The following is a 27,490-nucleotide window of genomic DNA, read 5'->3' as shown; positions in this document are numbered from 1 at the left end:
CCTGAAAACATTTTTGGAAAATTCTTGTTAAAATGCTCAGAATTCACGTATCTTCTCAGTGGTGCATAGTTCTTATGCACCAGGCAGAATATTGCACATTGAAAAAAAGTATGGATTCTTTAATGGACCTGAACATTCTATGTCACTTAGTGGCTTTGTGACCTTGGGCAAGTTACTTAACTCCTCTGAGCTCAGTTTCATCATTTGTAAAAGTGAAATGATGCTAGTACATACTTCACTGAGCCATGATGATTATATCGGAAGATGTATAGAAACTACTTAACACAATGTTTGGACCATAAAAGGCTTTCAGTAAAAGCTAGATACCCTCAGCACTCTTCTTAAAATAGTAGTACTTATAAAATAAATGTGGTGCCCAGCAGTACTACATTTCAGCTCAGTCACTAAGCTCTCTAGAAGACTCCAGAACTACAGCTGAAGAGGAGGAAGTATCACTATCTAGGTAACGATGGGATGATAGGTGGGAGTGCTGATAGCAAAATTTCCAAACTCAAGTCTTTTTACTAGAGAATCGTTCTATACACACTTTTGTCATGTGCCTGGGTTAAGGATATTTAGGTGTTTCAGTAATGTGCACTCTAAATGCTGATGTATGTGCATGTATGTGCATGTGCATGTGCATGTGCGTGTTAGCCTACAGGAAAAGGGAATTTAGCCTGCTTATGTATGTGCAAGGAATCCAATTCCACTCTCTGAAGATAAGCTGATTAACAGGTGAGGAATGACCTTGGCCAGATGTGTGAGATAAAATTCTTCCTCTGTTATTTCACATTTCAGGGAATAAAAAAAAAAGTAAAATTATGCTCATAATTATAATCATATGTCTGAATATGGTAATGATAATGACAGTATATTTTAAGTGAACATTATTCTTTTTTAGTCAATTTTTCTAATACTTGTTATTCTAGAAATAAGATAATTTAGATTTTCTAAAAAGGGTTTCTAACATATAAAACATAAATCCATCTACTTTTTCTGAGCTTTGGTGTAATAGACACCTAAAGAGGAAGCAGAGTCCATAAAAGAATTCGGATACTGCTTAAGGCTAAAATTCTACTTGACTTTGATCCAATATAGAAAAGACTCCACATAGCGGGAAGTTCTTTTGTTCCCTCCCATACTAAGAGCTGTGAAAAACTGGGCTCAGCGTGGCATGTGTGTCTCAGGGGTTGAGTATTGATCTATGAACTAGGAGGTCACTAATCAATTCCCAGTCAGGGCACACACCCAGGTTGTGTGGACCCGATCCCCATTGTGGGATGTGCACGAGGCAGCTAATCAATGATTCTCCCTCATCACTGATGTTTCTATCTCTCTCTCCCTCTCTCTTCCTCTCTAAAGTCAATAAAAATATAAAAATTAAAAAAAAAAAAACCCCACCTGGGATCAGTGATGCTCATTAAGTTATAAACATCTGGTAACTGCATGCTGGGAAAGAGTCATACACTGTCATTGACCAAAATGTGCCTACAGCCCAACAGGGTGGAAATAGCTTACTATGATCCACGGTGGAATCAAGCTCTCAATTCTCTGTGACCCACAAGGTGCCCATGGTAGTGGTGGTGAGGGGATGGATGGTGGGGAGGATGGATTCTAGTCCTTACATAGTATCATGGAGATGAATGTTTCTTACTGTTTCCTCACTAAATTCTTATGATTCTAAGTCTTTCCCCTAGGTGACTAGTTTTCCCACCAGCCCACTCCAGAGGACATGTCACCCTTTCTTCAAAGCACAAGGCACAAGCTTCTGAGCAACAAGGAACATCTTGGTAGATTTCTCTCTAGTTGTGACATTGGTCTATTCCAATAAGCCTCAGTATTCCCACACCCCTCAGCTGTCCACGTTCCTTTCTTTGAGTCTTAGAATTTCAATTCCTACAGCCTTTGGAAAGGAGAGAATAAATATCATTTCCCAATTCTTAATTTTTCCTAGTCCTATATAATCTAGCCAGTTACCATTGCTAGTTTTTTTGTTTTTTTTTTTTTATTTGTGTGAAAGGACTAGAATTTGTTAGAGCATTAATGATTCCCAGACTTCCACATTCATTCCCTTTCTATCCTCCAGGAATCTTTCTGCTGTGACTGAACAGTAAGGAGAGACAGCCCTTTCATGATAAAATTCTGCTAATGAGGACGGGGCTTTTTGATTGGTGTGTGAAAAAGTAAGATAGACAATTCACATTACATTCACAACTGTAGCCTTCTTTCTATAAGGTTATATAATAGTAGCAAGTGATATTACCATTTTTATCGAGGAACAGGTAACACTAGTTCTTATAAAAGTACTGATTGATTAAATATGTAGATTTCATTTTTCATACATCTGGATCTATACAACTAGTTTTGGGATGCATTTTTTTTTACTAGATTTTTTAAAATTATAATTATTACATTGATTTCCTTCAACCAATTCAGGCTAGAGAAATTCCCTCTATCAAAATTAACTTTTCTTTTAATATATGAACTTCGGAGAATTTAAAAAAATGTAGTAGAAAGGTTCTAGTCTGGCAATTTACAAGGAAAAACACAAATCATCACTTTAAACAGCTACTCCTTGAACCACTCACTCCTTATTTTCTGTGGCGGTTCGTTATCATGAGCTCTGAATTTCTTGGTCTGAACGGTTTCTGCTAACCACAATGTCCTTCCAAATTATTCAGACGTAGTTATGGATGACGTGCTCAGGAGCCTGCACTGACCACTACCTGGTGTGTCTGCCCTCAAGGAGCAGGGCCGTGGGTCTGCCTCACTGGACCCCCAACAATCTAGAGGTCGCAGACAAGGAAGGCCTCTGACCCTAGGCTGAGCCAGCGGCAGCAGCATCCGCAGGGCACGCTGCCCGAGGCCGGTGCTCAGCTGACATCTCTTCTCGTGGCCTGACCACTGAGGAGCCACGCGCTCAACAACACGCCACCCTGCGCCGCCCCCAAACCCCCTACCCCCACCTTACCTGGTCTCTCTGTCTTTGGGGATCGTAGCGGTGCTGTAAGCAAACATCTGCTTCTCCACTAGCGGAGGGCCCAGGTCCACGAGGCCGGAGAGCCCCGGCGCGGTCCGGGGCTTTTCAATGTACACCAGGGTGCCCGGCTCCTTCTTGAAGGGCTGGCGGCTGGGCGAGGCCCGCTCGGGCTGCAGAGTGTGGGGCGGCCCGTGCGCGTTGTGATGCGCGTGCATGTCCACCATCCGCAGGTCAGCCACGCGGTGCGGAGAGGCGGGCGGCGTCTTGGAGCCCAGCGTGGGTAAGTGGCTGTCCGGATACTTCCTGGACTTCTGTCGGTACAGGGACTGCTGCTCCAGGTGCATCTCCGCCTGCAGGGCCGGGCTGCAGTAGGCGCTGGCCGAGCGGATGGCGGTGCGGTGGTAGGCGATGATGTGGTCCGGCACGTCCAGCGGGTGCGCGCCGCCGCCGTGGGAGGAGGCGATGCTCATGCGCCCCTCGTGGTACAGGTAAGGGTCCGCGTAGAAACCCTCGTTGCGGTACATCGCGATGCTCTTGCCGCTCATGTCTTCGTCGGGCTTGACGTCCCTTCTCTCCAGGATGGCGCTCGGGCTGGGCGAGATGGACCTGGACACGGGCAGGCTGGAGAGTCGATCCCTGGGGATGGTGGCGTTGCCCGGGATCATCATGGGGCGGCCGCCCCCGTACGGGATTCTGGACGGGGAAGGAGGCATGGAGTGGGGCACGGGAGTGGAGGGCGGAGAGTTTGGAATGGCATGAGCTGGGTGAGCTGCGGACCCCGGTCGAGAGGCCGCAGGGCCGTCTCCTCTTGCATAAACAAGTTCTCTCTGCATCTGGAAATAAAACAATAAGTTAGAACATGTCCTTGGATAGTCACATTTTTATAGAGAAGCGCCAGGGGCCGTGTGGCTTCCCTGATGTGGGAGGTAGCATAAGGGCCTTTGTAAGATGTCCATCCCTCATCCCAGGACCCTGTAACTATGTCCCCTGACATGGCATAGGCACTTTGCAGATGTCCCCCTTTAAGAATGTTGAGCTGGAGAGACTGTCCTGGATCATTCAAGTGGGCTGACTGCAATGACAAGGGTCCTTCTCGGTGACAGGGAAGCAGAAGGTCAGGGGGAGGGAAGGAGATGTGGTGGCAGAAGCAGGGTCAGATGGTACCACTGGCTTTGAGGGGGGAGGAGGGGCTGTGAGCCAAAGAATGCAGGCGGTGTCCAGAAGCTGGAAAAGGCAGGGGCATGGATTCTCCCGGGGGGAGAGTGGCACTGCCAGCACCTTGCTATTGGCCTGTGAAACCCACCCCGACTTCTGATCGCCACAGCTGTACCATAACCCATTTGTGGTGATGTAAGCCACTAAACTTGTGCTATTTTGTTACAGCAGCCACAGGAACCAAATACAGCTGATGTAGAACTCAACGTAGTGGGGTTTGGAGGGAAAATTGTGCAGTGGTTTAAAATCTGAGGTAATAACTTCTTAGAGACACTGAACAAATTTGGCCTAATGTATCAAAAGTGCTAAAATTGTGTTTCCTAAAACTTGGGCACATTTTCTAGTATTAGCCCTGGAAAATAGTAAGCATCTTTCCCATCTGACACAGTCTAGTGACGGGGCCAGAGGAAATGGACATGCTTAAGGAAAACCTGAAGGGAAGTTGCACTCCCGCTCACCATCTCCTTATTTATTTGAGCCTCTGAGAAACTGGGCTCTGGAGGTTGGGAGAAAATAATGATCCAGGAGATAAGGGTGCAAGTGGAGGCCAGGGAGAGAGATGGGACGAATCCCAGGCACCGCGGGAGAAGAAATCCTACCAGTGCATCCTCTGGGGCTGCCAGGTGATGACAAGAAGCCAGCAGGAGTTGGCCACTGTAAGCCCAGTACTTCCTGCTCAGGCAGCAGGGACTTCCGGGCTGTGTCAGTACCATCAGTTTAGGAGAGCAGGGACTCCCACAGGGTCTCTCAATAGCTCTCCTTTAGAGGAAACGATGAGTCAAGAATCAATGACTCAAGAATCATAGATACAGACTGCAGACTGGTGGCTGCCAGAGGCAAGAGGTGAGAGGTGGGTAAAAGTGGCCTAAAGATATAAATGATATAAACTTGTAGTTAAAATAACAAATACAATAAATAAGTCATGGAGGTATAATGTATAGCATGGAAGCTATAGTTAATACTGTACTATATTTTTGTAAGTTGCTAAGACAGTGATTTTAAAAGTTCTCATCACAAGAAAGAAACAACTGTGACTCTAAGGAGGTGATGGATGTTAATTAGACTTATTTTGGTGATCCTTTCTCAATATTCACCTATGTGCCACCTGAAACTAATATAATGTTATATGTTAAATCTAGTTCAATAGAAAAATGAATCAACTTAATGGGGAAAGGGAAAACTAGTTTGCAATTACACTGCTGTGTTTATCAAGGGGCAGAATAAAAAATAGAAATTAATTCAGGATATGAAGATTTGATACTTTGTTTTTGTCAAAGCCCAGGAGATTTTCCAAGTGGACCTAAGGGAAGGGACAAACGGCCGTGGCTCCTCCCGAGTCCACCCTCCAGGTTCTAGTCGTGCTGCCACAGGAGCCCCCAGGCTTCTGGGGCTGTGACAGACAAGGAGGGCATACATGACGGGGATGGGTGAAGTAGGGACGAGGAGAGGGGAGGTGGGCTCAAGTAGATGAGAACTAAGATGAGCAGCTGGGAGACCCATAATGTGGGTGATGGGGAAAGAGAGAAGAAAAAGCAGAGGCAACAGAAGAAGGTTGAAAATAAAGCAGAGCCCAGTGCCTTGACTATATACCGATGCCTTATCTTACACATTCACTCATTTAGGAAATGGTATTTACCAAGCACTTGCTTAGAACCAGGCATTATTCTAGCACACAGCTTTAAAAAGCCCCCAGTTCCTACTCTTAAGAGGGAGCTCGTGTGTGTGGCTCTGAGAGGAGAGTGCATGCAGGGGAAGAACGGCAGGACTCCCAAACTTCCTCATTCTGTCTCCAGGAAGATCCAGCAGTGCAGAACCCCCGTCCCAGGAGTTTCACATGTTATGAAAGATTTAATAATAGGAATGACCAATAAAAATGCAAGCGAGGTGCAAATATGTAGCAACCACCAGAAGCCTTTTCAGGCTACCTTATCGGAGCACCATTGGCTTTGCTTCTCAGCCTTCTTGGGGGGCGGGGTAAAGACTGTTTCTGGGGGGCCAGAGTATACAGGATCCTTACCGGCAATTACAACTTTATTCCATGTCCTCCACCTCCCAGCACAAACATACACACACACACACACACACACACACACACACACACAATCACACACACACACACAGTACTACCAAAATGGGCCAGTTGGTTCCCCATGTACAGGACGCAAGCTGTCCTCACCCCATTTTCCAGGCTGAAGCTCAAGGTTGGGATCCACATATGTCAGCTCCACAAGGCCTAGCCGGTCTTCTCTCCGATCACTTGACTCAGTTGCTCAAGAGCATTCCCAATTCTCATTTCAGAATGGCAAGGCTAGCGACCTGACAGAAATTTTGCACCAGAGCAACACGGATCCTCTATGAACACCTCTCCCACTCTACCTTCCACAAGTTACGGCTCAGTGGAAAGAAACTAACTACCACCTGAAAGTCTAAAGCCTTCCGGGGGAGTCTGGTGGCAGTAACTCAGCAATTGAAGCTGCTTTACGGCCTAGAAACTATAACACATCCACTGATCATTGTGATGACTAATAAGCTGTAACAGCTGTTGAAATAAAGTCTTGAAACAAATTGGAAAATAAAAAAGAAGAAAGAAAGGTTTGGGTTAGTGGTGAGCAAAGCAGACCTTCACAGGTCATCAAATACAAGAAGGAATGGTGGCTCAGCCAGCAGGGCGTGTCTGGCCAAATTCCTCACGCAAATTAAACCACACAACGCAATAATCAACCCAAATGAACGCAAAGATCAATTTATCACATGGATTCAGACACGCTACTGTGTAGAAAGAGTAACAATGCTCAAGATGAATCAGGTGCAATAAATGGTGGCACTATTATCCTTATTCTTAATTCCAAAAACTAAAGGGGGTTTCAGATGTCTAGAACCCACTTAAGATAAACAGAAAACCTAATGACGTTAGTCACTGCTCCCTGTTCTTTTCCCTCTTACCTGGCTTCATATTACATCTTGATTTAGGGGAGCCTGACCCCAATTAATACTCATCCCCCCTTTTTCTAACAATAGAGTAAAAAAAGACATCAAGATTCCGAGGAGAACAGAACTGTCTAGAAGGAGAAAGAATATTAATGAAAGAAAAATGTGAAATTAACTTTATTTCATAACAAGTTGAGTACTTTTTTTTTTTTTTTAAACAACAGGGTGCTTGCATAGGCATTTTATTTTTTTTCCTGTATAGGTGTTTTAAAAACATATTGGGTAAGGTGAAAAGAAGTGGTTCAGAGGTACATCATACAACTAACTTTTAAAATAAAATATGCAAAAATATCATTAGATGTTTTGATGTCATTTGTAGATGAATTCAGAAAGAAAGGTAATAGTTAACAATCCCAATACCCAGTGCATTTGTATTGGGACTGCAGGTGATTAGTAAACATATTTAACATCCAGTAGCAAGAATCGCATGGGTACCAAGCAACCAAAATGGGACTTCAGCCAAGGAGGAAGGATCCTGGCCACAAGCAATCCGTATCATGTACCTAGTGGTAATATTGTGCATCACTCCTGCCTTGTCCACTTCAAAATAACCTTGCCATCATCCAACAGGGCTCCTGGGAGAACCACTGTCCGCCTGAGTTATGCATAGGGTAGGTGAAGACAGCTCTCAGCAATGGCAGAAGAGGTAATCGAAAGTTGAACGTCTCCATCAGCGAGAGTGACTTATAGGTTGAAAGAAAGCCTTTGGCAGAATTCTTGCATTGGTTTGCCAAGCTAACTGACTTTCCAAGACTGAGTTCTAAAAAAGAACCCTGATCATTTCATCCTTGGCTCTCCATAGAGCCCCAGGAGAGAATGACATGATGTTCCCATTATGTCCTGGGGAATGTTTTATTTATTTATTTATTTATTTATTTATTTATTTATTTATTAAATATATTTTATTGATTTTTTACAGAGAGGAAGAGAGAGGGATAGAGAGCTAGAAACATCTATGAGAGAGAAACATCGACCAGCTGCCTCCTGCACACCCCCCACCGGGGATGTGCCAGCAACCAATGTACATGCCCTTGACCGGAATTGAATCTGGGACCTTGCAGTCTACAGACCGACGCTCTATCCACTGAGCTAAACCAGTTTTGGCTGTCCTGGGGAATGTTTTAAACCTCCGACCAGAATGAATCCTTATAACTGGATAACTTGGGTTCATACACTAAAGGATATGGATCAACCAAAGGCAACTCACTCAGGATGAGGCAGAAGGTATGGATGGGGAGATGAGAAGAGAGAATCTTTTTCAAGTCTTCAGGGTGATCGTCCATGGAGACCATTGGCTACACTGATAAAAAGTGGACTTTATAGAATGCAGGAAATACTCATAGTCTGAGTGAACTAGGATGATATCTAAGATTCTATAATTCATATTTTAAATAGTCCAAGCTTTTTATGCTGATCTCATGGAGATCTCTTCTTAGAATCAGTACCCAGTTTCAGGTTTTTTTTTTTTTCTCCTGTTTTATTGGCAAATGAATAAAGAAATAGCATTTATATAATACATACTGGGATTTTCCTGCACTAGTACTCAAAGTCAGTCCTTTCAGGAGAAAATTATATTAAACTTTAAGGTAAAACAAATAAGCAAACACACACACACACACACACACACACACACAGATTTACTATGCACCTTGATATGCCCGAATCCCTTATTTCCCCTCAATCTCTCGGAATGCCACTAAACTACAATGTCATCTCACTTCTCTTAGTAAGCTAAATGTATCTGGATATGTTATGCCATTGACACTTTTGCCCCACAAGATTTCAGAGTAACGTCTTTATGTTGGCTTTAAAGAATTTCATTTTTTTCATCAGGAAAGGGATGACCTACACACAAAAGTTAAGGTTCTTTTAACACCTTACCAGAATACAACACAGACATCCCTTCGCCTGTGCCTCAGCCCAGACAAAGCAAATGGCCATTTCTTGCATCCTGGCAATGGATGAACAAGGCGGACCTCCGTCATCCATCTCCTGGGCTGGGCACCGCCTCTCCCTCCCCCATTACTGCCCAAACCACTGCTGCCTCCGGGTTGAGTCCTTCCAGTTCTTGTAAACAGCACAGTTTCCCCAGATCCCAGCCCTGGGCCCGGCCCAGGCTGCTGTCCCTAACCACAGTCCCCAGCTCAATATGCTGTTTGGCCTGAACTTCCTAAAGACCAGAAACAACTCTGGGGCAGTATCAAATGAATTGCCTAACGTTTGAGTTAGAAACCCTAACATATATCCAACTTGTATTTCTCCCCAATACTGTAAGTTAAATCAGATATTACTCATTGAGAAGTTTTTTGAATGTAGGATAAAAGGGGGAAACATCTTACAATTATTTCTGGGGGGGGGGGGGGGGAATGTAGCCTATAAAAATGTTTATTTTAAATCATGTTGGGAACTGTCTCCTGTAATCATGTCTTTGTGGAGTATTTAAAATACATATATTGTTTGCAGAAAGGGAATATTATGTACAGTTTATTTTGCTTCAAGCTCCACCATTTCAAGTCTAGAATTCTGTAAACATCCCACTCAGTCAGACTACACAATGAAGTAACCGGGCAAAGCTGAAGAGGATTCTTATGAGACTTTCACCGACAAAGAATTAAAGCCACTTACTTTTTCTTAAGGCAATCACCTGTATAACTAATGCCGTGAGAAATCGCATTGGCTCAGCTCCCAATTACACGATTCCTTTGTTTGTTGGCTTCATCTAAATCCTCAGTTCCACACTTGGGTATTTCAGAGTTTTCTCTTCAGAGAAGAAATCACAAAACGCACAGATCCCGAAACGGCCCCCAGCTTGTGTTCCCAACCAGGAGAGACCATCTTGTTCTACTCAGTCCTCGGAAAGAAGCTGCCACGGGCATGGATAAAAAGTCCTCCTCCCCAGGATAAGCCCGTGTCTCCTCCCCTTGGAAATCAGTCACCGAATAACCTCAGCCCACATCCAACCGCCGGCTCCGGCTGGGTGACTCAGTCCTTTAACAACTGCTTACATGGAAAACACACACCAACCAATGAACTCGGGGAGGCCTAGGTAAATGGGTTAACAATGCAGGAAGCATTACAAAATAGACCCACTAAAGCAAACACAATCATTAAAACCAGCACACAAGCAGCCAGCACCAAGGGGAACCATCCGGGAACCCACAGGCTGATTCCCCTGGGGGCCAGCTCCCGGGTCAGTGCTCCTTGGAGGGCGGGAGCTGCTAGGAAACCCGGGTGCACCGGCACCCCACACCTGTGCCGCTGCCAAGACTTTGGAAGTCTCTGGGTTGGCAACGGAAGGAAACGTGAGCCAATCCCCCTGGTTTATAGCACCGGAGGGAAAACACGAGGGAGGAGGCTGTCTGTCTATTCATTAACCAGCCTCGCTCACCAAGCTGAAGCTGAACTTTGGGTAGCAGCCATCAATCAGCCCGCTGCGGTGCCAGGCGGGGAGCATACCTGAGAGGAGAGGAAGAGATAGACGGGGCTAGCAAACGCTTGAGCAACGAGGGGATTGGAGAGAGGAAACCAGAGCCTTTCCGCCCCACCCTCAGCGGGATGGAGGCCCGGGGAGTCTTCCGAGGCCGAGGCCATGGGCAGCCCCGCAGGCTGGCTCTTCTCCTCCAGGGGAACAGGCGCAGGGACTGCGCTCCCAACAAGAAGGGACTTGTGCGGTGCTCAGGGAGCACAGCACGAACACATGGCTGACAAAAGGTGAGCGAGAAGGAAGGCTTTCCATAGCTCACAGGTAGGCTCTGCTAGTCTGCGAGCTTGCTGAGCCCTCGGGCCGGTTTGAGGGAAAGCTCCCCACTTGGGAACCCAGCAGAGGCCCTCTGGAGCCCGTGGCCTCAGGCTACCCCCCTCCTCCCCGCCCCCCCTCCTCCCCGCCCCCCCCCCCCCCCTCCATGACCACACTCTGGGCAGCCTGCGCATTTTTTCAAACATTTCAAGGCTTTTAGAGGTTGTCCTTGCTGACCGAAAAGAATGCCATGACATCTCTCAAGCTCATTTTCATCAGCACCACAGGCTCTCTCCCAACACTGTTTACTGCCACCGAGACGCTTTGTGGTTATTAAAGGAGGGAGGGAACGGGGCACATGACATCGCCACCCTCCTAAGATGTCTCATTAGAAACAATATTTAGACGGAGCGGTTGTAACCGATGCCGCCTAAGAGGTCGGAAGAGAGGAGAAAGGAATGTGAAAACCCTTGTTTTGATTTTTAATCTAATCAGCAGGAGCTTGTTATTTCTCAGGCAGAGTACCGGGAGCTGCACTATCAGCCCCGCATCTGGTGCACATTTGCAGGTTTCAGTCCAATGCGAGCGAGCTTTCCAGGAAGGGGGCGGCGGGGGCTGCTCTCTCCGTCTGTCCGATTGAGCCAGGAGTGCACCCCTGGCACACCCCCAAAGACCCTGCTTTTGGCAAACCTCAGACATCCTAGCCCTCAGGCTCTCGCAGTCGCTGACCCACCGTGCAGACAGACGTGCAGGGCTGCTTGTGCGAGGGAACAGAAGTGCAGCGTCCGGGTCACCGTCCCTCCCCGCCAAACAGAAGCACTCAGCACGCCGGGTCCCCGCTGGGCTCAGTGACTCCCGCCACGCTCCGCGCATTAGCCCGTGTCTGCTCTTTTAGGGTCAGGTGGCCTCTGTCAACCCCGTTCCCGCGTGAGCCCGTGGGCGCAAGGTGAGAGACTGTCTGGCTCACCTCCCCCACCGTCTCCTCCTTCCCTTGGGGCCCAGGACGATCTCACTTGCAAAGTGCTCCGGGCAGGGTCTTCGGAGTGCACCGAGGCTCCTCACCAGGCCAGTCACTCCCTGGCAGGGCTTTGAAAGCTCGCCCAGTCCCGCGGTGAACCAGGGTGCGTTAAATGCTCTCCAGTGAGAAGCAGCACCCTTAGGAGGAGGAGTTCCCTAGCTGAGCGCTGCCCAAGGACGAGCTGATCTCAGTCATGTCCTGGTGCACCTGAGACCGGCCCCTGAGGGGTGTGGGCTCTCCAGCAAAGGGGTCTCTCAGTCCAAGTCACCACAACCCTACCACGAATGCCCCCCATGCTGGCCCTCACTGCACCTGACCCTCCGGCCTCTGTGAACCTGCTCTTCCAGCCAAGTTCAGGGTCCTGCTCCTCAGACTCCCGCTTTCTTTCACTGACTGGCACTTGCGGGAGCAACGCATTTTTTTAGAGTTACTGTTAAGAAGGGCCAGGCTGGTCAATTCAGCATTGACTCAAAAAGAAATACGTTTTATGCTCTGGAAAGGCTGGGTTTTGAGAAATTATTTCCCTTTCTTATTCATTTCTTGATTGGCGTTAACAAAAAATTACCTATGCTAAAGGAATATCTCTAAAATGTACTTATCAACATTAGGACGATATTACAAAAAGAAGTGATTGTGATGTTAAAAAGATGTCAAACTCATCTCGCTTACCCTGTTAAAACTGGAAAGATGGTCATTTGTGAGGTACTAGTGAACCTTTTAATATTGCATTTGATCATAAATGGAATGTCTTCCAGACATGAGACAGACTGTTGCCAAAATTATTTCTCAAGAAAGAAATGGTCCAGTCAGCGGTTAGCTTATGGCTATATTTAAGATAAGCGTATTTCCACAAATATTTTGACACAGGGAACTCCACTGAGCCCTCCAATACTGGCCCTGGCTGCCTTAGCACTGTGTTCAGTGGTGATTCAAGAGCTGTCTGGCACAGAGTAAAGTAATGTTAAATAAATCATTTAACTTCCAAGGCAGGATTGTAAGAGTGTCAAGCTGCAGGACAGATAAAAGAAAAATGTTCTTCTCTCACTGATACTCGATCTTCTGTTGGGATACTCCTGTATTATCCAGGCCAAGGACAACCTCCTTTTGTACCTAAAATAGTTACAGTTTGTAAAATGATATCTTCTTTCTATCACTTGCAACAGATGGTGCAAATAGCGCCTTCTCATCAGTTACCTCCATTTCGGCACATCATCCATTTCCTGGATGGACACTGTTCTTTCATACACAGGAATCCCCTTCGGTGTTTCCAGACTTGTTGCTAGTAGCAAGTCACCTCTGTCACCCAAATATAACTTTCAGTTCCTTAGGCTGTGTTTTTCTTTTTATGACAGTTCTCTGAACTCCTGTTTAACTTGGTAACATACATTCTGCAATATATAATACTAGAGGCCTGGTGGACAAATTTGTGCACCAGTGGGGTCCCACCGGCCCACCCTGACCCGGGCTGATCAGGCAGGGCTGGCCAGGGGGAGGGGACGAAGGAGATTGGTGGGCTGTCCCCAACCCCTGGTAGAACTCCGGTCAAACTCCTGGTCGAGGGGACAATTTGCATGTTACTCTTTTATTATATATAGGATATTTTTATTTATTTGTTTGTTTGCTTGTTTATTTATTTATAACACTTCTAATTCTACAAAGGATATATTTGGACGGACACACACACACACACACACACACACACACACGATACTCATCCAGCAGTTTGCAGCTTACCCAGTGCTTTCCATTGTGATTTCATTTCATGGGCCTCAGAAATACCCATCTGATGGGGAGGAAATGGAAGTGCAAGGAGCTGAGAACTGGGACCAGCTTCCCATTGCTGGGAAGGAGCGAAGCAGCCAGAATGCCCTTCTTCAGCCAGGCACTGGGCCACTGCTTCCTTCTCGTTTAAGTATAAAATCGTGGTGTGTCCTCCAGGACACAGGGAGCTGCTCTGGGAGGAACTGTGTTCCCAAGGCCTTCCCACTGGGATTACTGAGGGTTTGTTTGAGTTTTGACCTTCTGTGTGCAGCGTGGTGAACTCTGTTGGAGAATTACCTCATTTACTGCACTTACAGGTTGAGGTTTTCTCAGCAAAGAATAACTGGGACATATCAGTGGGCTTAGGATCCAATTACCAAGATATTCTCTTGACTTACTAGGAGGTCTTATCTTTCTGCCTCAAAATAAGTTATATTAATTATAGAATTAATTATATATTGTATGTACCTAATATACAGATTAGTATTTATTATGCTTATCCTAGCTAATAAAGAGGGAATATGCTAATTGACCCTCGTATTTTTGCAAAAATGGCGGTGCCCATAGCCAATAAGGAGGGAATATGCTAATTAACTGCCCTGCCTTCAAAGATGGTAGCACCCAGTCCCCTCAGCCCTGTAAGGGTGGATGGGCCTGGCCTTGCAGCGAACCTGCCTCTGGAGTTCCTTAGTCCCCTCAGCTCCCCAGCTGCCCAGGGCTGGCCCAAGGTGCAGGCAAGCCTCAGATGGCAGCTGCTTAGCCGCTTAGGGCTGCCTGAGGCTCGGGCAACCAGGGCTGGCCAAGGCCTGCACTGCTGGCAGTGGCAGCAGCAGAGGTGTGATGGGGCATTGCCTTCCCCTGATCGCCAGGTCGCCTCTTGCCCTGAGGGCTCCCGGACTGTGAGAGGGGGCAGGCCGGGTTGAGGGACCAACCCCCGTCCAGTGCATGAATTTTCATGCACGGGGTCTCTAGTTTATTATATTTACTTATATTATGTATCAGTAATTATCACTATATATCGTTTTATCACTAGTGATATGCATATAAGTATGTATATATACACATAGTACATGTATACGTACACATAGATGCTTTCATTAGTCATAGATACCAAATTACTAGTGGGATAAAATATTTGGGCCTTAACTGATTAATATTTGTTACCATTATGACCCCAATTATGCTACTGGTGACATTCCTGGGACCACACTTCTCAGAGATGCTGGATCGCTAACAGAAGCATACATCTCCGTCCCTGTGTCCTCTGTCTCTCTTAGCTTTTGTTAGGAAAACTGATCAACTTAATTATGTTGCAAATTTAAAAAGTTGATATAACATGCTATACCTTTAGAATAATTACCACATGTCAGAATAAAAAAATATATATTAGTTTGATGATGTATCTTCAACATATCTGAACTTAAGCAACAAACTGATGATCTATATAGAGTGTTATGCTTTATAGCTGCAGCTTAAAAAACTAGGTATTTTTCAGAGACTGTTGCAGAAAATAGTGGTAAACAATGGTAGATGAATGGTAGATGCCAAGCTAGAGGACAAACAATCCTTTATTCTTGGTCTGTCACTGTCCTATCATAATGTGGCTACTCAAATCTCAAGGCTTCCGTTGGTTCCTCTAAACCCTTTCTCACGCCTCAAGCAGGCTCAGCTTTTTAGCACCAAGTGCCTGGCAGGTTTAACCCCTTCAGGTGGCTTCTGTCTCTCCTGCTCAGCTCCTCCTTTCTGCACAGCTTTTCTGAAGCCAACTTGGTAGATCTGGGTTATAATAGTGGCCCTGGAATCACCCCATTGCCTGCATCAAGCTCTGTTCTTTTTTTTTTTTTTTTTTTTTAATATATTTTACTGATTTTTTACAGAGAGGAAGGGAGAGGGATACAGAGTTAGAAACAAAGATGAGAGAGAAACATCGACCAGCTGCCTTCTGCACACCCCCTACTGGGGATGTGCCTGCAACCAAATACATGCCCTTGACCAGAATCGAACCTGGAACCCTTGAGTCCGCAGGTTGACGCTCTATTCACTGAGCCAAACCGTCAGGGATGCTCTGTTCTTACACTGATTGGAGTAGGATATGTGCTGGTGCTATTATGAGGTAGTAGAACAAACACACAACACCCCATGAGCTCTGTCAGCAGAACCCATTTTAAAGGGAATTTTATGGATGGCTTCTGATGAAAGATTTTTTTAAAAAAACAGTTGTGCCATTATTTTGATCCTTGGCTGAACAATATTAGCCAGTCCTGTCAACATGAGAAAGGGTTGTGTGAGGGAAGAGCTCCAAAGGATAACACTGAGGGACAATAACTAAAAAAATCCACGAAGTTCAATTTTCCCTCAAAATCAGCATGAAAAAACAATGATGGAAATCCAGATCAAAACAGTCCAGGTGCCAACTCTTCTTGGGTTCAGAACAGCCGCCTGTTCTCTTAACAGCAACTTTTGAAGCCATAAGAAGTTCCATGGGTATCCCAGTATACTGAGTGAGTGAACTGGGAGAAGTCTCTCGTGTAAGACTGGGAATAGATGTTATTTGTTGTGTAACTATATGGGCTCTTCAACTTTCCTAATGCTCACTAGTTATAAAAGAATTTAAAGAGCTCCATGTTTATAAATTAAATGAATATACCTTTAAAAATCCACTGTTTTACTTGAGTTTGGCTGGAGTCTGTGGCCCCCAATACCCCATCCAAGGTGTTCCTTTGCAGTCAAATGCAGCATGGTGAAGTAGGAAGAACACGAAACAGGGAATCATGGAAACTGCACTCTGGTCCAGGTGTTAACATCAGGTTCTTAAATATAAACAAGAAGTCTGATCTAGACCAGCGTTTTTCAACCGCTGTTCCGCGGCACACTAGTGTGCCGCGAGATGTTGCCTGGTGTGCTGTAGGTGCAGACAAGACAAGAATTTTATAATTTTTCACTATTTTGTTTACTTAATATTTCATAATAAAGTAATTATAAAATACTTTCTTTGTGTTTATTTGATTCCTATTCAAGAGAATTACTTTATATATAGTCAATATAGGCACAGAGTTAAATTTTTTAACATTTTCTAATGGTGGTGTGCCTCGTGATTTTTTTCATGAAACAAGTGTGCCTTTGCCCAAAAAAGGTTGAAAAACACTGATCTAGACTATCTCCAAGGCCTATTCCAACTGCAACATTCTGTGGGTCCACAAAGTGTTTATGGAGTAGCCACTACATAAGCAAAGCCCAGGATTCAGGCTGATGATGAAAAAAAGATCTGTGCGACTTCATACCTACATTTGAAGGGCTGACATTCTGGTAGGGGGAAAAATAAGGCATGTACATGAATATTCAAAATTTTAAAAAAGCAAAAATAATTTTGATGATTATCAAACGAGTGCAACAAACACTCTTGAGATCGACATTCTTCTGGCTAGAAGAGTGGAGAAATAATTCTCTGAAGAGGTGAAATGTGAGTCCATAAATAAAGAGAAGAATTTCAGTAGGTAAGAAAGAGTTTCCTTTCTTAGGTATTTAAGGCAAGAGGTGGGGGAGTGTCTAGTGTCCTGGGGCAATGGGTTGATCTCTGACCTAAGGAGCAATTTACTCTAGGACAGTGGTCCTCCAACTACAGCATGCATCAGAGTCACCTGGAGGGCCTGCTAAAACACAGAGCACTAGCTCTGCTTCCGGACTGTCTGCCTTTGCAGATCTGGGCGGGGCCCAAGAATCTGTATTTCTAACAGGTCCCCAAGTCCTGCTGACCTGCTGGGTCTAGGGACGGTTCTTTGAGAAGGACTTCTCTCTAGAGAAATGGAAAGCTCATATCAAAATCTCCATTCAGCTGATTTATTAAGCTTTGGGTGGCCATTATAATTAACCTAGAATTTCTTTACTTGTAATAATGTTCAACTAATTCTGCTAGGAGAAGATGGGAATAGGGAAAGGCAACTCACAATTTTGGAAACTTCCTGCTTACCAAATGCTTTCCAGAATTTCCTCATTTAATTCGCGGCTCAATCCCACCAGGTAAATGTTATAATCCCTGCTTTACAGATAAAGAAACTAGGGCCCAGCCCTGGCCACGTGGCTCAGTTAGTTGGAGCATCATCCTGCACACCAAAAAGGTTGAGGATTCGATTTCCTGTCAGGGCACATACCTAGGCTGTGCAATCCATCCCTAGTTGGGTGTGTAGAGAAGTCAACTGATCCCTGTTTCTTACACTGATCTCTCTCTCTCTTTCTTTCTGTCTCTCTTGTCCCCTTCCTCTTTCTTTCAAATCAATAAAGACATACTCTCAGGTGAGGATTAAAAACACACACAAAAAACTGGGCCCAGAGACTTAAAGTGTCTTACCCAAAGGCAAAAACCAGAGCAGGGAACCATGAAGAGCCAGAACAATCCTGCTCCCTAGTGTTAAGAAGTCAGTGCAGTGGGAATGCAGACTGGTACAGTCACTGTGGAGAACAGTATGGCATTTCCTCAAAAAATTAAAAATAAACTCCCATTTGACCCAGTAATCCCACTTCTAGGAATATATCCCAAGAAACCAGAAACGCCAATCAGAAAGGATATATGCACCCTTATGTTCATAGTAGCACAATTTACAATAGCTAAGATTTGGAAACAACCTAAGTGCCCATCAGCAGATGAGTGGATTAGAAAACTGTGGTACATCTTCACAATGGAATACTACGCTGCTGTAAAGAAGAAGGAGCTCTTACCATTTGCAACAGCATGGATGGACCTGGAGAGCATTATGCTAAGTGAAATAAGCCAGTCAGAGTAAGATAAATATCACATGCTCTCACTCATTTGTGGAATAAAATGAACAACATAAACTGATGAACAAAAAGAGTTCCAGAGACACAGAAGCATCGAACAGACTGTCCAACCTGAGGGACGGGAGGAGGTGGGTGTAAGAGATCAACCAAAGGACCTGTATGCATGCATTTAAGCATAACTTATGGACACAGTCAGCAGGGGGGTGAGAGAATGAATGTCCTGGGGTGAAGGTGAAGGAACAGCTGGGGAGAGGTCAGTGGGGGGAAATGGAGACATATATAATACTTTAAACCAGCAGCTGCCAACTTTTCCGACTTCATGGGACACCAGTGGTCCGTGGGCCACTGGTTGGTGGCTGCTGCTTTAAACAATAAAGAATTTTTTAATTTTTTATTTTTTAAAGAAGATAGGCCGACACCAGTTTGGCTCAGTGGATAGAGCGTAAATCTGTGGACTGAAAGGTCCCAGGTTCGATTCCGGTCAAGGGCATGTACATTGGTCGCGGGCACATCCCGGATAGGGGGTATGCAGGAGGCAGCTGGTTGATGTTTCTCTCTCATCAACATTTCTAGCTCTCTATCCTTCTCCCTTTCTCTCTGTGGAAAAATCAATAAAACATATTTAAAAAAAAAAAAAAAAAGAAAAAAAAAAGAAGTTAGTGCAGAGGCTGACCTTCCTTGAACACTCTTCAAAGGAAAGCAATGGTTCAGTGATTGCTAATATAGGTATTATTTCCATCTAAAATCAGGTCCAGAAATATCTAAACAAAGTCATCTGTACTGAATGCTGCAAGAGGTACAAGAGAAAAGTAGACCAGAGTATATTACTGTTATCTACAAATGTGGGGAGAAACTGCCTTCCAAATGATGTCTCCAGGATACCCGTGACCCCCACAAGAATGCTCCATTTCAAAGGCATACCTTTGTGTTTTCAGTTCAAATATCAAGACAGCCAGCCAGCCAGCCAGCGGACATGGCTCAGAAATCCGAGCTGGTCAGCAAAACCACTGCTTCTCCTTATTTGGGTAAATAACAGTCTCAAAGACAGCCAGTTTGGGAGTCATGCATCCCCCAGGCCTGGCATGTGGCACGCTCCTCTGCCCGCCCTGCTGTGCCCTGCACAGACAGCTGGGCAGTGAAGCCAGCACGGGCCAGTCACTGCTTCCCCACAGGCCCTGGTGCTGCCAGGAGCCTCCTCCTCAGAGATAAGAGCTGCTTCCTTGCGTCCCCAGCACAAACTGCCAGGCTTTGGGCACTCCGGAAACAGAGGCTCTTAGGAGGAAAAAAAAGACAGCAGCCAGTCCAGTGACTCCATGTAAAGAAGTCACGCTCCATGTCACAAAATGCCCACCTCTAGCAAAGGAGCAGAGGTGGTCTCGTTGTTCCCCTCAATCATTGCCCCCGAGAGGAAAGAATCCCCTGCCACACAGGAGGCGAGGCACGCAGAGAAAATGCTTTGGAATCTGTGAAGCGCCTTTGGAAGTTCATGATCAGCAGCAAGAACTTTCAACTCACTGCAAAGAGAAACAAGCTCCGGGCTGACCCCGAAGTAGCATGTCTCCCCTCACCTCCCCACTGCCCTCTGCCCAACCCAACTTGCAGTCTTTTTTCCTCCTTCTTTAGATTATCCTTTCTCTTCCTTCCCTTCTCCTCTTTGAAAAGCAACATTGGGCAGAGTTTCTCCCAGAGACGATAGGAAGATAGGGGTCAATCAACAAAGGGAGTTTCTTAAAATCAGGGCAGAGTGTTGGCTTGATTCCACTGAAGCTCAGCTCTCAAGTTCCCCTTCAATGTGCTGAAGCTACAAATTCGTTTCCAATTTTTAAAAAAAGGATTCATCATCCTCTCCATCAGTACCCCTGCCCACCTTGATGCCCAAGGAAAGGAGTGGAGGGATGAGCGCTGGGCTATGAGTGAAGAGGCTTGGGTTCTCCTCCTGGGACCTGTGCAGCCGTGGTCTCCTGCCCAGACTGTGGTCCTGCCACCGAACTTTCCCGAGGCTCCGGTTCGGCTGCTAAATTGGCTCAGGAATAGCTTCTAGCCTTAGCCCCCTGGTGCCGTGCACATCACATGAGCTAACTTATTCATATAGGACTTTACATGCAGAAAAGTGTGATCAATGTGTTATTAAAATCACCAACAAACATTTATAGGATCATTCAAACAGAAAGACAATACCCACTTTAATATATTCACAGGAGGATAAAGAGAATGGCACACTCGCTTTTGGAAATACAAGAGCTCGTGAAGTAATGGAGATACTGAATGCCGTGCGGTAATATTCCAAAGCATCATTCTGAGAGAAATGCCCAATTATATGTTATGAACTCACATTCAAGAAGGCGCTTTTACCCACTCTCATTCCCAAATGTACTGGCAACTCTGAACCCAGGCCAGGTTGGTTAAAAGACTTCCCATCCACTTTATGCTGATATTATAAGTACATTCCAATATCAATTATTTATACAAATTCATGGTAGGCAATTATACACATCTCTTTCCTTCCCAATTTATCTCCTGGGAAACCTGTCTTCAGAGGAGAAGAGAATCTGTGACATCACTTGCCTGTGAACAGAATAAAAGTTTTGGTTGGTGAGGAGGTGGCAAAACCAATTAGCTAAAGATAAGCTTTTGTGTTTTTGTTTGTTTATTTGTTTGTTTTTTTAGGAAGAGACATTTCTTCTTTTTTTAAAAAAATATATTTTATTGATTTCTTACAGAGAGGAAGGGAGAGAGATAGAGAGCTAGAAATATCGATGAGAGAGAATTATCGATCAGCCGCCTCCTGCACACCCCCTACTGGGGATGTGCCTGCAACCAAGGTACATGCCCTTGACCAGAATTGAACCCGGGAACTTTCAGACTGCAGGCCGATGCTCTATCCACTGAGCCAAACCGGCTTTGGCAAGACAAGCTTTTGAATGTGCTCAGAATTTCACTATATTGTCCATATTAGTCTTGTCCCGTATTTGTATTAAAAAACTGTGATCTGTGTGCCTTAGATCTTGATAGAAAACCATGTATCTGTGGTAGTGTTCAAAAAATAATTTTTGTTCTTTTTTGGGGGGACGGGCGCAGATGTATAGCAAAGTATAGTGATTTAATGGAAATGTTTGTTATTGAGCATATATGCCAACACGTAATTGGCAGGACTTGCACATACAGCTATTCACTGTATCTACTGTAGAATATAAAACTGTTTTGGTAGTTTTTATAGTAGGATGTACTATGTATATGAGCAAAATTCTGCAGATCAAAATTCTCTGCCAAAATTAAAAATATCAAAATGCCACATCTGACTCATTGCCATGCTGAAGTCACAAAGTGGTACTGAATAGAAGCTTATTAGCATTTCACTCAATTTCTTCAGCTCATTGTTACAAATGATAAAAATACAGACACATTTTAAAGCACCATATTTCAGTCTTAAAATGACCAGATTAACATAATTACCGCCACAGGTTGCCAATAGTGACGCACTTCTCATTTTCACGTGAATGCTGAGGTTCTCCAGCTCGCAGGCTAACAGGCTCCTTGGTCCCGATAGATACGTGAAATCTGCAGCAAGCTCTGAAGCATTAAGAGCTGAGCCCTGGAGATACCGGCTTGTGCTACAGCAAAGCAGGTTTTCTTGTTTTTGTTTTGTTTTGTTTTGTTTTGCAGTGACACAGCTGCTAAGAAATATATTTTTAGATTTGCTTTTAAAGCAAGCAAAAATGGCATCCCCTTTGCAGGTTTGGCACCTAGAATGTTCCCTCAGTCTCTAGGCTGATGGGTCAACCATCTACCGAATGTCCTATTCAGGTGCCTTCCTCCTTACAAGGAGGACAAAGAATGGCAGGAGGAGGCGCAGCTCCCTGAGCCCGGCTGTGCACCTCACATCTCAGAGGCGAGTTTCGGAAAAAGCACGCTCTGTGCCTCAGCCCTGAAGGTCGGGCCCCTGCTCTTTTGGAATGACGTCATCACTGACATTGTTATGTTTGGGTTTTTCTTCGGCAGCTCTTCCTAGGTCAAGGGCAAATGGAAAGGAACAGGTTCAAAGAGTTAAATCAGAAGAAAGGAAAGCATGACCTTTAATTTCACAGGAAAAGACAAACATGAAAAATAAAGAAATCAAGTACATGAGTCGATCAACCGAGTGAAACATGATTTCTTTACTTCAGGAATCGGGCTGTGCTAGAGCTTCCTGGACAAGGGGAAGGACCCGTAGCCTAGATGAGCCACTGGGCGCTCACACTTTTTATCTGGAGAGGCCGTAAATAAATCAATCTGCACCAAAGTCACCGAGCAAACAGCTCCTCTTTTGTGCCAAATACCAAGATGCTGGAGGCCTTGAGAACACTTAAGCAACAATTCGGTTTGACCCTGACATCCAAATGGTTCATTTTTTCCAGTGTTCTGATCTTTAATAATGGCTTACTCTGCCCCTCTAGGAACAGCCAACTCAGCCTTTGTCATAAAGCCTGGATTTCTACACTTCACTTGAGGACAAGATACTGTCACTTATTCTGCCAGACCCTCACACCAAATGTACTATCATGCTTTAAATCAATTTTAAATGGACTTTCTTCTTCTTTAATTGTGACAAAGCAATAATATTCACTAACTTTCAAGTCCTTGGCACTACTTATCTTTCCAATTCTCGTTACTAGACCGTTATTTAATTAATAAAATTTAACAACTTGCTTCTTCTACGTGCCACTTAAAATCACTGGCTCCAAGGAGGAAACAGTTTTGGAAGTAGTCTGAATAGTAACACATTAAAGTTTCAAACAGAGTTATTGTCAGAGCCTTAGCAAAGAGGCCAGCTTTTGAAAATAACACGATAATACTCTACAACCCTTTAAAGTCAATATTATTTTATTCAACGGATCTCATAATTTGAAGCAGCTGCTGTTTTTCAGTTGCCTTGATGGCTTGCCTGCCTTCAATAAAATATTGAATGATATGAATCTGGTTAGTTGAGAAACCCATTTCGTTCTGGTCCAGGCTCATGCATTTCTGACTAATGAGCTCTGGCCACACCATAGCGCTGTGCTGCTGCCTGGACACCAAGGGAAAGCTGGCTGTGCTTAGCAGCTAGAATGGACGGCTGAGAAGTCAGTGTTTGCACAAATCGATCAAGAAAATAAACATTAAGAGGGTGAGAACCAAAAGAGGGGAGCCCTGGAAATGGACAAAAGGATGGTGCGGGAGTGGGGAGGCACGCCTGGGATTCAGCCCTATTTTTGTCACTTGCTTATGTTGTGGTCTTAACCAAGTCACACCAGCCATGCCAGCCTCCTGAGTCACAGCTGGCAGTGAAAGGGTGATGAGAGATAGTGTATAAGTCCTTTCCACCTCTAACACCCCGATTCCAAACAAGCCAGGCCTGCTTCTTCAGGGAGCACCAACAACAGAGGCAGGTGTATTTCCTAGGCACAGTAGCCAGCCCCAGTCCCTCAGAGCGGACAGTGTCACACCTGCAAACCACACGCAGCAAAGGGATCTCCAATGCAGGGTAGGACCTTGGCCCCAAAGGAGCCTGTACTGATCTAACAGGAAATCAACTCTTACAGTCCAAGCTGCCCTGACGGGGACTCACAGGAGACTTACAACCTCAGGGGAAAAACAACATGTAGGTACAAGGGATACAACTGGAAAATACCAGGAACTATGATCGCATCAAAGGCAATTTTTGCTGGCATCTGTATTTATGAGCCAAGAAACAGGGTGTGGCTTGGATATAAAAAGGCTAAGTGTGGCATTTACCTTTCCTGAACTTCCTAGCAAGGCACAGAGCTCTCAGGAGTTCACCCCAGTGGCTGCTGAAGGCGGAAGGCCTGGTTCCAGTCCACATGCAATTGTGTTGGTTGCTTAGCCAGCCCCAGGTCCTATGCAGAAATGGGGTTGGAGCAAGCTGCTTAGATCCTGGAGCCCAAGCACAGTGTGTGATGAGCAGCCGCACGCCCTCTGGATGCTGCTGGCAATTATTCCTTCGCAGCACGAGTCACGGGGACAGTTTGGCGGCTGAGTGGATGTGTCAGTCTTCAGGAGGGGGCGAGGCAAGCAACAATTCCTGTCTCTGAGTCTGTTCGCTGGCTGTCCCGGCTCCAGAGCCCTCCACCTTCAATGTTCTTCCTGTCCACCTCTTTCTAAGGAGAGCAGGCGGCCACAGGCAGGCAGTCTCCATTCAGAGATGCTCCCTCACTTCCAAATCAAGCTTGCGCGTAAGCTCTCTGGTCCCACGAGAAGTTTTATGAGTGCACAGCACATGACGCAAAGAAGGAAGCGTAAGAAGGAAACAGCCCTTTATGTGCAGTGCTGCTGGCTATCCCACCTCATCTGACATTTTCACTGTTTTTATTTCACTCTAAGTGTAACCAGGTCCCTGAATAACCACCAGTGTGGCACTAGGTCTTGGATGCTACAGATCTTAAAAATATATATATTCAAAATTGTACTAAATAATTTATCTTGAAGACAATTAAGTATTACTTATTTATTTATAATCATTACTTCCAAGATGAGTTTTCTGTATCTGACTCCAGACTTGGAGCTCTTAGCTCCTGGTAAGGCTGTGCATTGTCAGATTCTAAAACAAGAGACAGTTGGCCTGGGTTTGAATCACAACTTTGCTGCCTATTAGTGTGTGGTCTTGTTATTAAACTTGCTCAGCCTTTGTTTTCCAATCTTAAGATAGGCATGACAGCACCTATGCCAAACAGTTATTACGAAGACTACATAAAATAACATATGCTATTTAGACCATATTGGAAAACAACTTCTCATGCATATGAACACATCTTTAAATTGAGATAACGGTATCCATACAGTTAATCATAAGCTGATCCATGCTCATATGTACCTTTAAAATGAAACAGACTGATTTAATAGAACACTATTCTTATTAAACTTCTTTAAAAGAAATAAATGCAAAATATTGTGATTTAATAGTGCAAGAATAAGACAGAATAGTTCTTCTCAAGTAAATATAATTCCTGTCAAATCTTTTCTCAGTCAATTATTAAACCCAATAGAAATAAATATATTTATTATGTTATATATATATGCTATAATATGTCAAAACTGTTGAAGATTTTAATGTTATTCATAAAGCTTAAATTGATATTACTTTTTAAAATGTAAAAATCAAGATAAATATCAAGAGATTTTATTTTAAAATCTAAAATGTTTTATACAAGGGGGGGCGGGGGGAGAAACAAGAAAATTTCCCTGGACTGTTAAAGGACACATACTAATCTCCACCCCCCATTTGTACCACACCTTCAAATTCTCTGCATTTGTCTCAAAAACTAAATGCAAGTGAGCATCTTCAGAAAAACACTGAAAACTGCCACAAAGCACATAAACCGATGAGATCTGCACTAGCAAACAATGTTGACCATTTAAATCCTTTTCTAAATTATAGGTTCAGCAGAAACTAGATCACAAGATTTACTGACTGAAGGCAGCCCAACGTCATCTAAACGGATTTTTAAAAAGACTAATGCCAATAACAAAGAAGTGCCCTGTCTACAGTTAAAATAAAACCCTGAAGTGTCAATTCCTCACTGAATGAACTTAAACACAGCAGACCTGTCTCAACCGAGGGAATGAGCCTCGCACGACAACAATTTCTGAAAATTCTTTGCTGTTACAAAGACACAGTTCTTACCTTACATCTTCCGTGAACCTTTCTCTTCTAGGAGAAACTTTCTAGACTCGCAGAGACCTTGAAACCACCCATGTCTCAAATGCTTCCAGCGCTGCCCGTCTTTATGGTGACTGAATGCAAGGCTTGAGGTTTTTGTGTGTGTTCCTTTTTTTTTTTTTTTTTTCTCACAGAAGGAAGCTTTTAGTCAAAATATGCGGTTTAAAGGAGCAGTATCCACCCTTGTTAAAACTATTTCACGGACATTCAGAGGTTTTGTTGCTACTCTATGAAACTTAAATCTGAGCAGGAAGGCATTTTTCCTGTCCCGGAAATCGGCATAAGTAAAACCAATGCTGAGCTAACGAGAAATGCTTCTTCCATGTGTTCCGTCTGGCAGAAGCTGCAAGCCATATCAAGGAAACACGTGATGTTTATAAATACAATATGGCTCATGTTGTCATAACCTCTCAATGACAAAAAGGAAAAATAAGTATGAGGAAAAGCAAGCAGCCACACAGCAGGAAAGATGAGATTTGTATCACTTGGAAGCCGCACATCACATGCGCATATATTAGCCTTTCTTGCTTCTTAAAAATAAAATGTAGCGCAGAAGGAATATCTACCTTGTCCTGGATCTTCCCCGCATAGAAATATGTTTGCTTAGCTAATCGTCTCAATAAGAGGAACTCCTTACCATTCCAATAGAAATACTTTGTGTCAGACAGAAAGACACGACAGAAAAGGGCCATAATTACATCCATTATGCATAAGTGAGTACCATAGTGTCAACTCAAGCAAATAGCAGAATGAAGGTGAAGATTTCACATAGACTGGAACTGATGGGAAAATTATAGATGTTTGTATCATTATTGATTAGTGACTTTCTAATCTTCCATTGGACTGTAGGATTTGTGGGGGCAGTTACCATACTTGGTCACTGTTAATTATAGTTGACTCCTTTTCTTTTTTTCTTTTAACATATTTTATTGATTTTTTACAGAGAGATAGGGAGAGGAATAGAAAGCTAGAAACATCGATGAGAGAGAAACATCCACCAGCTGCTTCCTGCACACCCCCCACCGGGGATGTGCCCGCAACCAATGTACATGCCCTTGACTGGAATCAAACCTGGGACCCTTCAGTCCGCAGACCGACACTCTATCCACTGAGCCAAACCAGTTTCGGCTACATTTGACTTTTGAACAATGTGTAAGTTAGGGACTCCGGCTCTCTGCACGATAAAAAATCGTGTTTACTTTTACTCCTCCAAACTTGACTACTAATAGCCTACTGTAGACTGGAATCCTTACTGATAACATAAATAGTTGATTAACACATATTATGTATGTTTTATGCCATATACTATATTCTTACAATAAAGTA

The 27,490-nt window shown here is 44.4% G+C and overlaps 1 protein-coding gene across 13 annotated transcripts in view; it reads right to left on the bottom strand.

Moving 5' to 3' along the window:
* The window catches only part of KIAA1217, a 437,889-nt gene that overhangs the window by 60,808 nt on the left and 349,591 nt on the right, over nt 1–27,490 (bottom strand). For 10 of the 13 annotated variants that reach the window (XM_084867746.1, XM_084867744.1, XM_084867741.1 and 7 more), the window contains one exon: nt 2,972–3,813. In XM_084867746.1, the coding sequence (XP_084723872.1) occupies nt 2,972–3,813 (842 nt within the window). Of the gene's footprint in view, nt 1–2,971; nt 3,814–9,808; nt 10,124–24,222; nt 24,243–26,128; nt 27,181–27,490 lie in introns of those variants that run through there. The other 3 variants (XM_084867753.1, XM_084867742.1, XM_084867752.1) reach the window with 3 other exon arrangements.

This window comes from Pipistrellus hanaki, assembly GCF_964339955.1.
Source record: "Pipistrellus hanaki genome assembly, chromosome: 1".
NCBI lineage: Eukaryota > Metazoa > Chordata > Mammalia > Chiroptera > Vespertilionidae > Pipistrellus > Pipistrellus hanaki.
The sequence above is the reverse complement of the archived record's forward strand: the minus strand, read 5'-3'. Positions and strand labels throughout refer to the sequence as shown.